This window comes from Myodes glareolus, chromosome 24 (genome assembly GCF_982192425.1).
Source record: "Myodes glareolus chromosome 24, mMyoGla1.1, whole genome shotgun sequence".
In the NCBI taxonomy this organism is placed as follows: domain Eukaryota; kingdom Metazoa; phylum Chordata; class Mammalia; order Rodentia; family Cricetidae; genus Myodes; species Myodes glareolus.
Window position 1 is genome coordinate 13,165,993 of NC_142049.1, and position 13,184 is coordinate 13,179,176.

At 47.9% G+C, this 13,184-nt stretch overlaps 1 protein-coding gene across 1 annotated transcript; it reads right to left on the bottom strand.

The window, feature by feature from the left end:
* Positions 1-4,288: 4,288 nt before the first annotated feature.
* On the bottom strand, positions 4,289-12,042 carry Mesd (mesoderm development LRP chaperone). Its single transcript, XM_048435261.3, has 3 exons — positions 11,812-12,042; positions 7,144-7,376; positions 4,289-5,535 (listed from the first exon to the last, which is right to left on the bottom strand). The coding sequence occupies exons 1-3, from the start codon at positions 11,998-12,000 to the stop codon at positions 5,280-5,282; spliced, it is 678 nt and encodes a 225-aa protein (XP_048291218.2). The 5' UTR covers positions 12,001-12,042; the 3' UTR covers positions 4,289-5,279.
* Between the last annotated feature and the right edge of the window lie 1,142 nt (positions 12,043-13,184).

The window sequence follows — 13,184 nt, forward strand, 5'->3', positions numbered from 1 at the left end:
GCCTTTTTTAAAAATCAGTTTTCACACTTCTGTTGCCTCAGTCTCTCAAGTGCATGGCTTCAGGGGTGTGCCACCACCTCTGATTGACAGGAGTCTTGGGAAGGAGGCTGAGCTCTCACTTCCCAAGTTAAATCACTACCCTTTCTGCCTCAGCCCACTCCGCTGTAACTGTATCATCTCAGCTGCAACCCAAATGCCCGTTCTAACTCCTTGCCATTATTTTATTGTGTGTGTGTGTGTGTGTGTGTGTGTGTGCATGTGTGTCCCTCGTACATGTGGACATCAGAGGACAACTTGCAGGAACTGCTCTTCCGCTCCAGAGAGCACACTTAGGCTGCCAGGCTCAGTAGCAGGCACCTCCACCCACTGATCCATTCTACTCTTCCCATTCTTGCCATTTTCAATGTTTTTCATTAACAAAGACCACCAAGATTAAAAGGCAGAAGAGTAAATTATTAGCCAGGTGAAGTGGCACACGTTTTAATCCTAGCACTCAGCAGGCTGAGACAGGTAGATCTCTCTGAGTTCAAAGCCAGCCTGGTCTATGTAGCAAGCTCCAAGACAACCAAGGCTAATGAGACCCTGTCTCAAAGTAATAAAAACAAAAACAACCTCTCTCAAAAAGAAGGAAAGAAAGAAATGGAGGAGAAAAAGGAAATTATTTCACAACAAAAATTGGCTTTTAAAAATATATGGTTTGGTTTTTCTTTTACTTTTTCAAGACTGGGTTTCTCTGTGTAATATCCCTGGCTCTCCTGGAACTTTCTTTGTAGACCTGTCTGACTTGGAACTCACAGGGATCCTCCTGCCTCTGTCTCCAGAGTGCTGGGATTAAAGGCGTGCACCACCATGCTCAGTCAAAACTTGTATTCTAACTATTGTGTGCGGTGAAGGGAGGGTGTGCACACCACATGGCAGGCACGCCAAAGTCAGAGTTACTGCTCTCCTTCTACCAGGTGTGTCTGATGATCAGAGCCGGGAGGACAGGCTCGGCGGCAAGCACCTTTGCCAGCTGAGCCATCTCACTGACTAGGAATTGGTTTTCTCTAAGCACGGGGGCAGGAATCTCACTCAATAAAGCCGACAGATTAAGTCAGGCTAACGTTATTCACCCATTATAAAATTATGCCTGGCACCTAAATGACCAATAAGGGTGTTTTGTTTGTGCTTTGCTGAGTTGACAATATGACCTGGGCACCTGGATTGATGAGTCTGCTCCCATTCTCCCAGAACGGGGTGGTGAATTGATTGGTGCAACCCTTTCAGGAAATGGTAACATATAGTAGAAGATATCTTTGCCTCGGGAACCTTCACATTAACATGAGAGGACTAATTTCAGTAGGAACTCTAAGTTCAGGACTAACAAGTCACTTCGCATCGCAGCAAGGAATGAGCAGTGACCAGCACAGGCCCTGTGTGCTCCTCTCTGCTCCTTCTTACGTGTGGATCGAACAAAACAAGGCAAAGCTGGGGAGGAAGTAGAAGTCAGAAGTGCAGAAGCTTCTCCAAAGTTGCTCTCAGGGATCTTGAACTCTCAGAACTCAATAGCAACCTCGAGAGACCCAACCCGGGGCAGAAAGTCAGAGCCAGGCTAGACAGACGCCTCTGCAGCTGCGCCTTCCACCTAGCTGTCCGTCACAAGAACTCAGCCATTCAGTCCGTCCCTGGCCGAGGAGGATCTGACTTGTCAACCTCATATAGGATGCCCCGAGATGAGGTGTTCATCTCTGGTCCCTATGGCCATCCAGGAAGTAGAACAGCAAGGTAGGTTGAGCAGGCTGGCAGGGTGTCTGGAGCCTTGGGCTGCAGCAGATACTCCTAGAAAGAGACAGACCTCCTGTCTGTGGTGGGCTACCCACCAGAGACTACTCGGACCTGCGTGTAAGCCAAGAGAACTTCTTAGCTGGCCAGCAACTATACCAGTTTTCCAGGTCCCTGTGTAGCCCCAGACCTTTCTTGGGGTGAGATTTTTTAAGCACAAAAACCATATCCTGGGATGACATACTTCAGTTAACAAGAACGGTTAGCCAGAAGCAGAACTACGGAAACCGAAAAGCCAGGTTAGTACATCTAGAGGCTTTCCCGGAGCTATAGACTTTGATAAAGGAGGTCTCTGTTTTCATTTTGGCAGGTGGGGCTGTCTACATCCTGAGTTTTACGGCCTGAATGGTACTTCCATCACGGAATCAGTTCTGCTAAGGTCTGGGGCCCTGCTCCAGAGACAGGATTGACCTGGCTCAAGTGCTTCCGCAGTCTTCTCTGGAGCCACAGCTGGCCCTGCTTTCTCCATGACGTCATCGGTAAAAGCCTAAGAGAAATTCTGGTCTACTACTGACGATGGAGGTGTTACAGCCACTAGACTGCTGAGCAGAACCCAGATGGGAGACAGAGACAAGAACAAAGGAAATCCTCTTTCTCCTATGATGACAGCAGTCTGGAGACGATGGTCAGAGACAGTGGCCCCAAAGGAAACTTAATCAAGTGAGAAATATGTCAGGAGAGGAAGTTCTTGTTTTGTTCTGTTTGAGATGGAGTCTTAAGGCCCAAACAGCCTTGAACTCCCGCCGTTGCTGAGGGTGACTTTGAATTGCTGGGTTTTCTGCCTTCGTCTCCCAAGTGTTGGGTTATAGGTGTTCACCATCACACCCATGTCTTCGCTTGCATGTTCTTATTGTGTGGTGTGGTGTGTGCATGCGCACAGAGTGCCATAGGTATGCGGGGGGTAAAGAAGAATTTTCTGGGGCTGACCCTGTCTTTCTACTGTGGAACCCAGGGATCAAACTCAGTTTTTTGTTTGTTGGTTTTGAGTTTTTTTTTTCCAGGTTTTCACCAAGTACTTTTACCTGTTGAGATATCTAATCAGCCCAAGATCTTTTAACCATTCCCGTGGTTTTATTATTTATTCTAGACGTGAGTCTTGCTGGCTAGCCCAGGCTGGCCTTGAACATGCAGTGTCCGTTGCCTTGTTCTCCCCCCACTCCCCCAGCCACTGAAGGGCTGGAAGTGCAAGCCAGAGCTATCACAATCTGCTAATACGAATCAAGGATTTATGGTACTCAACTTCATTTGGAAAAGCAAAAAACCCAGGACAGCCAAAACAATTCTGGGCAATAAAAGAACTTCTTTATTTCTACTCTATTTGACTCAAAGGAGCACCATAGCCCACCCCCCCTTCTTGTGCTTGAGAAACTTGAACACAAGATTTGAAGGAGAGAAAACACCAGGCAGTTTGGGCAGTGTTCACAATTAGGCAAGATTATGGATCTAATCTATATAGGAGGTAGAAAGACAAGATATCCTGAGTAAATTGGGAGTGTGGGGACCTTGGGAGAGGGCTGAAGGGGAGGTGAGAGGCAGGGAGGGAAACAGAGAAAAGTGTAGAGCTCAAGAAAAATCAATTTAAAAATATAAAAAACATAATTAGGCGAGATCATTAGATGTGTCTGGATTTCAATTGAGTTGCAATAAAAGCTTGGAGCACACAGTCAGAAACTAGGACAAGAAACATGGAATGAATGCAGGTTGAAGCCTCCCTACTTGTAAACCTGGGAGGCCAATGGTCTAAGCACTGAGAGGCTCTCGGTTCTATCATGGTACTAATCTATGCGAAGCCGCTCAGGCACTCCGGAACTCCAGTAATCCCAGCAGGCTTCCCTCCCCAGCCCAGACTCCTCAGAGGCTTCCTGGAGTCCCCTTTCCTGCTCCTTTGCAGGGCTGTTCCCTCTGACTATTTCAGCAGACCCTTGGTGGGGCAGCCGACCATCCCAACAAGGTAAGGATTCTGCTCACCTGGTCTCCTCCATTCCACATTCTTCCATTCGCCCCGTGGTCACTATTTTAAGGTCATTTTGTCATGTCTGTCGTGTCTGCACTGTTCTTGGGACCCGGCATCACCAAGTACATCTCAGATGATGCATGAAATTTGGGTCAAATGGGTACATACCACACAGAAAGCAGCGACAGCCCTGAGTCTGCAACATGAAGGCTTCCGGCTACGGGACAAGCGGTACAGACACGACAGTAGCAAACCAACTGCCTCGTGTGCAAACAGGAAAACCCCAGCGATGTGCTGGGTCCAGATACGAGGCTGGGTGCCCTGGCCCAGCTTCTGAACTGGCAGCACCCTCAAAAGAACAGCAGATCATCTTCCCAGGCTCACAATGCGTGAGGACCAAGAACAGCCTGGGTGCATCCAGGATACCCTGAGCTGGGGAGGGAGAGGGTGTGGCTCACTAGGAGAAACATGAATAGGGGCCAAAATGAGGACAGAATATATACATCACCAGAAGCTGGTAAACGTACTTTATTTCTGAAAAACAAACGATCAACAGTAGCTCCACTGGGACAAACTACTGGCAGCAGGGCAGGGGCAATTCTTCACACCGCAACGCTCTAACGGTGACACTTCCTAGCCATGTATGAGTGCATGTACCATTCTGAATTGCTTACAATCACAACCGAGGTTTTAAAGAATGTAGGTTCTTAGAAAAGGCTTCCTCATAGAAATGTTCTTTTAGATAGGCTTCAACCTACAAACAGCAAAACCCGGATGTGAGCAACAGCAACCACGAGAGAACCATCCGAAAGCACAAGTTCAGGCACTTTATCAAAGGAAACCACTCAGAAATACTGTACGTGAGGTCCACGTGATGGGAGATTCTGCTGGTCCCACCTCGCCAACGTCACAGCTGTCGGGCCACGAGAGCATGAGTCCTCAACTGAAGCGCCCTTCTCTCCTCACACGAGTCAGAACAAACCGCGTTCCCTCTCCAACCCCAGGAAGACTGGCAGACAGTGGGGCCCCTGGACTGATGAGGAGGGCTCATCTGAAATGATTCCTCGGGATTCGGGTGGCGCGTCTCGTGAACCCGCACATCCCGCACGAGCTGGCTGTCGGGACCCTGGGTGTGCAGAGCCAGCTGCACGGCTCACACAGCACACTTATCTTCACTGACTGACAGTCACTGCCTGCCTCAGTCAAGCCGCGGGTTCTCAGGCTGTCTGGCCAGAGCAGTGAAGAGGTGGGAGCGGCACCCTGGAGACGTCAAGGACTCGCCAGCATAAGAGGTACAGAACGGCTATCAGGTTCCCGTGTAGGCGATGCCACAGTTAGCATGACTTGCCAGTGTCCACTACCAGTCACAAAGCCTGTCTCCATATGTGAAGCCTTCATACAGTAACTGCGATACTGACCAGGTCACACACTGACCCTCTAGAAGACATGAGAATGTCGTCTGGAATGCAGGCTCCTGCCTGCCCGGGGGGAAGCTGGCCGCCCGCTAGAGATCCTCTTTCCTGCTCCCAGCTCGATTATCTTCCTTGGAAGCCCGCGGCTTGGCATCTTTCTCCTTCTTTTTACCCTTCTCTGGCTTTGTTTTATTTTTCTCCTTGCTTCCTCCTCCTTTGCCAGGGTACACCTGTCCCTCTAGTGTGACATCAGCACACCTGTCTTGGCCAACCAAAAAGTCCTTGATCTCCCAGGCATAGCTCCCATCCCGGAGCATGAAGATAGCGCGGTCTGATCCCACGATGAACCTAGACAGAGAAGCCACCGGTTAGCAATGCTAGTTAATTCCACACAAATACACAACACTGCACTGTACTGCCTTGGGCCAAGCGGCGGCTGCTGACTTTAATGTTCGCTGAACTCTAAACAAACATCCTGTTTGGATCTAGACTGAAGCAGATGCTCAATTCCTAGGGCATAAATGGTGCCCTTGTCAAGAGACTATAAAAGAAAAACTCCTTAGGGGGCGGTGGAGGGGGCACAGGTAGGCTAAAAGAGGTGGGAGGAATTCTGATTTTATCTTTAACATTCTGAAATGTCACCTCCATTTCTGTGTTATTTTTTTTTAGGCAGGGAGAGGGGAGTTGGCTTTGTTTCCTTCCCCCACCATAAAAAGTCTCAAAGATGACACCATATGAGAGCGACTTTGAACTTCAGATCCTCTTGACTTCACTTCCCAAGTGCTGAGATTACAGGCATATGCCGTTGTGCCCAGCCATTTTTATGTTCTGAAGTCTCTAATTAGCTTTGTTTAACAAAAAGTCTTGACTGAGAAGGATAAAGTCACTGGCTTAGAGCAGGTACTACATGGTCCCTCCTCAAGGCCGACAAGGGTACCTGGACAAGGGTACCTGACAAGCAGGCAGAAATCCTAACCAAGGTCAGAAGCAAGCAGTCAGCTTATCCTCACTCTGCAGGGCCCAGGAAGCAAAACAGAGCAGCAAGGGTGGGGGTGACACACAAAATCATGGTCAGAGGGCAAAATGCTTCTGTTTCTGAGCACACCACACCTGCTCCTTTCAGTAGCAAGGCTTCCAGCATGAGCAGCCATTACCAGACAAGCTGATGAGGCTGCAGAAGGAGCATGTTGGCCTGTGCACGCTCAGGAACTCCCGCTCCATCTCTCACCCCTTCCTTTCTTATAACATCTGAAGACCTAGAGTTTCAGAACTACTGAGAAAAAGCAGGCTCTAAAAAACTGGGGACACTCATAGCTGGATGGGTAGGGGACAGGGTGCTGAACATGGTCAAAAGTACACGTATGAAATGTATATAAAGGAGAACCTTTCCGATCGTATTTTAAGATCATAAGGTCTCTGACAAAGACCTTCACACTATTATCAGTCACCTGTTAGAGCTGCATGTATAAATACAGCTGCACCACGGACTGGAGAGTGCAACTCACTCAGCCTTCTACGAGGCTAAGCAATACAACTCTATTAGGATGAACAAACGAAGCAAAAGTTAGAGACAAAGATAAACAAAACTTTCAACACCAAACAATATATTAAAACCTATTGACTACCCCCCAAAAGAGTTTAAAGAAAAAAAATTTAAATAAATTTAAATATGTAAATAAACTTAAAAGAGTTCATAGACAAGAAAGGTCCAAGGTCATTGGGAAGCCTGCCAAAAAAGGACACTCTGCTTCAGCCCCAGAAAAATCCGCAGCATACATGCCGGTCAGGTGATCCAGAGCTGCAATCTCAGTGCTGGGGAGGCAGAGGCAGGGGGGTCTGAGGCCAGCTGGACTAAATAGCTAGAGCTACATAGTAAAACCCCATTTTAAACATCAAATGCAACCCCCCCCCAAAAAAAAAGCAAAAAAGAAAAGCGATCTAGCGTGGGGTCTTTACCTCTGAACATCATAGTTGGCATTAAACAGACTGCCCTGCCACAGGCTGGTAATTTCCTCCGTCTCCTTCTCAGTGGGGTTCCCGGACACAGTGACAAACATCATTAGCGTTTTCCCTTTCTTCGTCATTTTCAAGATGCTCTCAGGCTTGCCTGGGTCTAGCTTTGAGAAGTCGACGGGTGCGGAGGGTCGCTTGTGCTCTGGAAGGTCCCCTTCTTCTATGTCGTCATCTTTCTGCCAGGAGAGGACATTAACCCTGTCATAAGACTCTCCAATTGCACAGATACTCCCCGGCACGTCAGAAGCAGGGCACACACTACCAAATTACTACAAACAAAAGATCCCTAACACCACTCAGGGTTCCTGTGTTATACAGTTTTCTATGATGTGTTCACTCTGAAAAACTCTACCCAACATGGTAGATTACAAAAACAGCCACATCCAGGTATTATGGATGCTACCTAACAACGAAAATCAAATACTCTTACAACAAATTTCAAATACAGGCATAGGGGCTAAGGTACATAATCCCAATTACTCAGAAGATCAAGGAGAAAGATGGAGAATTCAAGGCCAGCTTAAGCAAGGCCTTGGGGTTAATGTCCAAAACCACCAAGACAACTTTGTTAAAAAGTAACACCTGACAGGCACAAAGGCAGACCGTACAGTCCCATTTGTGTACAGTGTCAGGAACAGGGAAAATGTGCAGTGACAAAAACCAATTTGAAACAAATCAGAACACTGATTGCCTTGGGAGAAAGACGGGAGGGGTCAGACTGAGAACGGGGACAGAACGAACAGGAAGGAACATCTGGTGTGATGGTCTGTAACCTCATCGACTCAGAAGTGTGGGTTACACTATCTAAAACTCACTGTGGGCTCAATGACAGTGCTTTTCTAGCATGCCCAGGGTCCTGGGTTCCATCCCCAGCAGAGCAAAACAAACAAACTCTTCGTGCTGCGTACTTAAAACCCGCAATCCACTGCGCACAAGTGTTCAATCCCAAGGGTGCAGGCTTGCCCTATGCAGTGCTGTGGCCTAGCACTTCTGAAAGGACCTTCTGTGGATTCTAGGGACGGGACAAGGTGCAGACTTGCTGAGGGCGACTACAGCAGATTCTTCACTCGGGAGAAGATGCAAACATGGAAGGAGACTGTGCTTTGTGGGATCAGACTAGAGTGATAGGCACAGACTGATTGGACAAGTAGATGACAGAGTAGATGGATAAAAATATTAAAGCGTAGGTTCCTTGAAGAAAAGCCTAATCATTGCCTGTGAAGCAAAAAAGAAACCTTAAATATCTCTGCGCCAGGAAGAAGTACTCAATGAATCACACACCACGTCAGAACGACACAGACGCCAACCTGAAGCAGCTCAAGAACCAAATTTGGAATAACACGAACATCAAGAATAATAATGATTTATAACACCAAATAAAGTCCATACTGACATCAGAAATGAAAGAGAAAAAAATGCGTTATTAACAGTAGAATATCAATAAATAGCTAATAAATAGAATAACTAATAAATAGAAAGAATGCACACAACAGAAAAAAGAAAAATCCCCAAAAGGGCAGTTGAGTTGGCTCAGTGGACAAAGGTCGCTTGCCTTGGCACACTTGATGACCCAGTTTCAATCCCCAGAACCCACATGGTGGAGGAAAAGAGCTGACTGCCCACACCAGCTCGTTCTCTGACCTGTGGTTCACACCAAATTAATATAGACTTAAAAGCTGGGCATGGTCTCTCAGGCCTACAATCCTAACACTGGGGTTAGAGGGAGGAAAATGGCTGGAGTCTGCTGGCCACTTGCCTAGTTTCAGATTCGGTGACAGACCCCGCCCATGGGAATAGGATGGAGCAGGACCACGGCCAGAACTACAGGTTTGCCCCACACACTTGGCTGTGTGCAGTCTCCCATTTTTAACTCGTTTCTCCAAGCCCCACAGAAGTCTGTACACAACCAAGCTGTACTCTGTTCTTTCAGGGGTCTTGATAATAGTGACCATCTGCTGAGTTACTATAATAGTCCATTTGGACACACTGTATCTCCAACCTGTACAGTGAACTGCTTAAGTTCTCCACTGAAGGAATCAGATGACCCTCAAAGAACAAGCACAATTTACACATATACTAGAAGATCTGATGCCAAAGATAAATATATATTTCTGGCTGTCAATCCCTCTGGCCTCCACAAAAATCACACATGTATTTCCTGTGCCAACTGAGACTCACCATCAGTTTGAACACAGAGTCCCCAACTCTCCACATACCTGAGGCAGGGCCCTCAGGAAACAGTCGTGCTATTAGGAAGACATCAGAGCAATTTAAAAGATTGCACTGCAGAAGAACCTTCTCCTCTAGGAGAAGCAGGGCTGCTGGGGAAGGGAGCTCACATCTGTAGTGGCTACAGTCCACCTGCACAGTGCACACCAACGTGTGGAGCAGTGTAGCTAAGTGAGCCAAAGAACAGGCTCTTGAAGCCAAGGGACAGAATTCCAAACTGGGCTAACCTGCTGTGACCCTGAGCAAATTGCTTCCGGCTGCCTCAGGGTCAGCCCTCAGGAAACAGTCCTCCTTATCACCCAAGTAGGATTAAAGAAGATACTGTGTAGCAGACTTCAAAGCGTTGCCAGTTTACCCACCACCCCTCCATAGCTCCAGGGCACATGGTGGGGGTGGGGTGGAGGCAGAGGCAGGTGGATCTCTGTGAGTTCAACTCACAGTTCCAGGACAGGCTCCAAAGCTAAATAGAGAAACTGTCTCAAAAACAAAACAAAACAACAAAAAAGTATAGCTATAAAGATGGTACAAAGGGAACTATTTAATAGCTATCACAGGAAACAAACCCAACTTTTAAAAGTCCATCTGCACTGATTACAGCTACTAAAATTATGTTTTCACAAAGAAAGACTAGAAACAGGGTTGAGATGATTAAGTATGGGATCTAGTGCTGTGATGTCTGGGACACAACTTTTATCCCCATCAGATCCAAACATTCACGACTTCTAAATACAGCACAGGCCCTAAGGTGTTCAAAGACCTCGCTGGCCTGATTCCCAGCAACCTTCACTCACTAGTACTTTGCTTCAGACACAGCCGAAATTAATTAGCTCTGACACTTGATACCGATGACGAGTTGTACTCTTCCAAGTTCACCCAGTTTTCTCAGTTATTACTTGCAACTGCTTGGAGATGAACATCAACACTTCCATCATGCATATAAGGAAACTACGGCACAGAGATCTGTACCAGACCAAATTCACAAGTTCAAGTGTACTGAATGTTAACTGGTTGGTCTCTGCTATTCTGTCCAAAGCCCAGGTCTCTCTCAGACTCTTCTCACGTACTCTCCTGTCTAATGCAACCCCCTTCCCTGTGGACTTCTGATGTGCTTGCTGCATCTTCTCTTTAGAGGAGCCTGATGTTTCAGTGTACTATATTGACCATGACAAAGCTTTTCACAAGATAAGGTTCTCACCTTGGCAAATGAAAAGGCCTTGTTTACTAGAGTCCAAAAAAGACAGTTTGAAATAGAGACAGAGGATTCCTCATTAGTGATACTCACCCATATCATATTTTTCTTTTCTCTTTTGGGGACAGGGTCTCCCTGTGAAGCCCAAACTAGTTGGAAATTTTACTATGTGGCTCAGGTTTAACTAAGGCTAGCCTCCTTCACCAATCTCTCAAGTACTGGGATTAAAAACGTGCACTACCGCGGCCCCTCTACTTCAATCTTTCTGTTGGGTACAGACAACATAGAAAAAAAAAAGTCCCCTTTCTTCTAGACAAATTCAGCAGATGGCTGCTTTCAACTTAGTCTTTACCCATCTAATAATATAGAGTTAGCTACAAGTCAAAACACCAGCATCAGAAACACACCTTGGGAGATCTCTGCAGAAAGAGACAACGTTCACCGTGGGTACCATCCATCAGCTGTGCAAATCAAATATGACGGTGCAATTGCTTTCGGAAAGGGGGAAGGCTGCAATGTGCTTCTGGTCACCTTATACACTCTCACTGGGACTACACACCCCGGTGCGTTCGAGTAACTGACCAGAAAACGACCTCTCACAAAACAAGTCCACTGTTTCCTCGGATGAAAAACCTGAGTTCCACATGAGATGCCTTAGCTCCCCCCACCAGTAAAATAAATCCACCCACGAAATTACAAATGCCCCAGCAGGAACATACACCAAAGGAATCGGAAACATCCTCTATATTTGGAAGGATCTCTATCAAAGCTAAAAAACGTTCTCGAGAGACAACCTTCACAACCCACTCACTCAGGAACAGGAGGGGGAGTAAGGGAACGCTCTTCAGAAGTGCTCTCTCCGTTTGCAGGCTCACTGCCCGCCTGTATCAATGTAGAGACCACCGGGGCCCACCAGGGAAAGCGGGGCTTGACTGGTGAGGCGCTAAATCCTGACTGGGGTAGCAGAGAAGTCATGGCTTACGGACACTGGGGAGAGAGGCCTGAGCCATGGTGGAATGAAGGCACAGGAAGGGGGGGTTATCCGCAGTAACTTGAGTCAATAAGGGCCCTGGGTACAGGACAGGGCGAGAGATCGGGGGGATAGAAGTCAGAGGGTCACAAGACCAAGGGGGTAAAGGTTAGAGAGAAGGGGTCTGAATGAAGACATGCCCGTGAGTAAGGGCAGCACGGACCTCCCACTGCTCCAGAAGTCGCGCCATGTCGGCATCATTGTAATCGCGGATGTCCTTCTTCTTCTTCCGCGGAGGTGGGGTGGCTTCGCCCGGCGTGTCGGCCGCGCGGGCCCCAGGAGGAGGAAGAAGCAGCAGGTCCGAGGCACACAAAAACAGGAGGACCGCGCGCATCCAGGTGGAGGCCGCCATGTTAGCCACCCACCGGAACCACGGCACGCACCCTGGGCCTGCGCAGACAGCGTAAAGTCCAGGAGCTCAGACACGCCCCCTGCCTTCAGACCCCGCCCCCGAAGTGTGCTGTGCAGAACGACGCCCAGTACTCTCTCCCCCTAGTCCCACCTTCGCACACTCAGGGGCCAGTGGCTCCGCCTCCCACCCGTCAGTAACCTACCGCGCCCCGACTCGTTCCATTTCCTCCAGGCGACCTCCTCCGGAAGCCCCGCCCCCTAGCCTCGGCCCCGCCCCACAGATCTGCTCATCATCTGGCTCCGCCTTCTCCCAGACTCCGCCCCATGGCTCTAGGGCCTCACCCGGCTGGGCATCAACAGTTCCTCCCCTTGTTTCACCCTACCGGCTCCGCCCCATCTCCAGGCTCCGCCCCACGGCTCCTCCCCTTGGACTGTACTTTTACGGTGGGGGGCGGTTAGGGGAGGTTGTTAGAAGTCATCCTTTTTGTCTCTCATTCACTAGCCAGATCTGAAAGTTCCCTCAGGGCCTGCAGAAACTGCCAAACAGCGTACTTGAGGCCTCAGTTTTTTGCTTGTGAAATGAAAGAGAGGGGAAGATATGCAAACTGCCTTGACCCTAGTGAGGCCCTTTTCAGGGTGTGGACTTTCAGCCTCGTTCCCTAACAATTTCCCACGAGAACTTCCAGCTAAAAAGCTAAGGACAGCCAGGGCAACTTTTCTCGAAGGCAGTAAATAGAGGATCTATTGTCATTCTGCTCCACAGACGGTTCAACCCACCCGTCTTTCAATATCACTGTCAACAACCTTTGAAAAAAAGTTTTAAATTATTTAATTCATAACCATTTTTATTGTTTAAAGTAGTTCCAGTCTCAGCCAGGCAATGTGGATCCCAACACTCGGGAGGTCTATCATTAAAAATAAATAAATAGCTGGGCGGTGGCCTTTAATCCCAGCTGTCGGGGCAGAGGCAGGAGGATCTCTGTGAGTTCAAGGCCAGCCTGCCTGGTCTACAAGAGGTAGTTCAGGACAGGCTCCAAAGCTACAGAGAAACCCTGTCCCAATAAATAAGTAAATAAATAAATTTTTAAAAAATAATAAATAAGTAAATAAAAACGCTCCAGTCTCTTGTGATTTCTATTTACTACTATGGCTCTAATCTTTAAGATGAAAATCACACTAATTTTA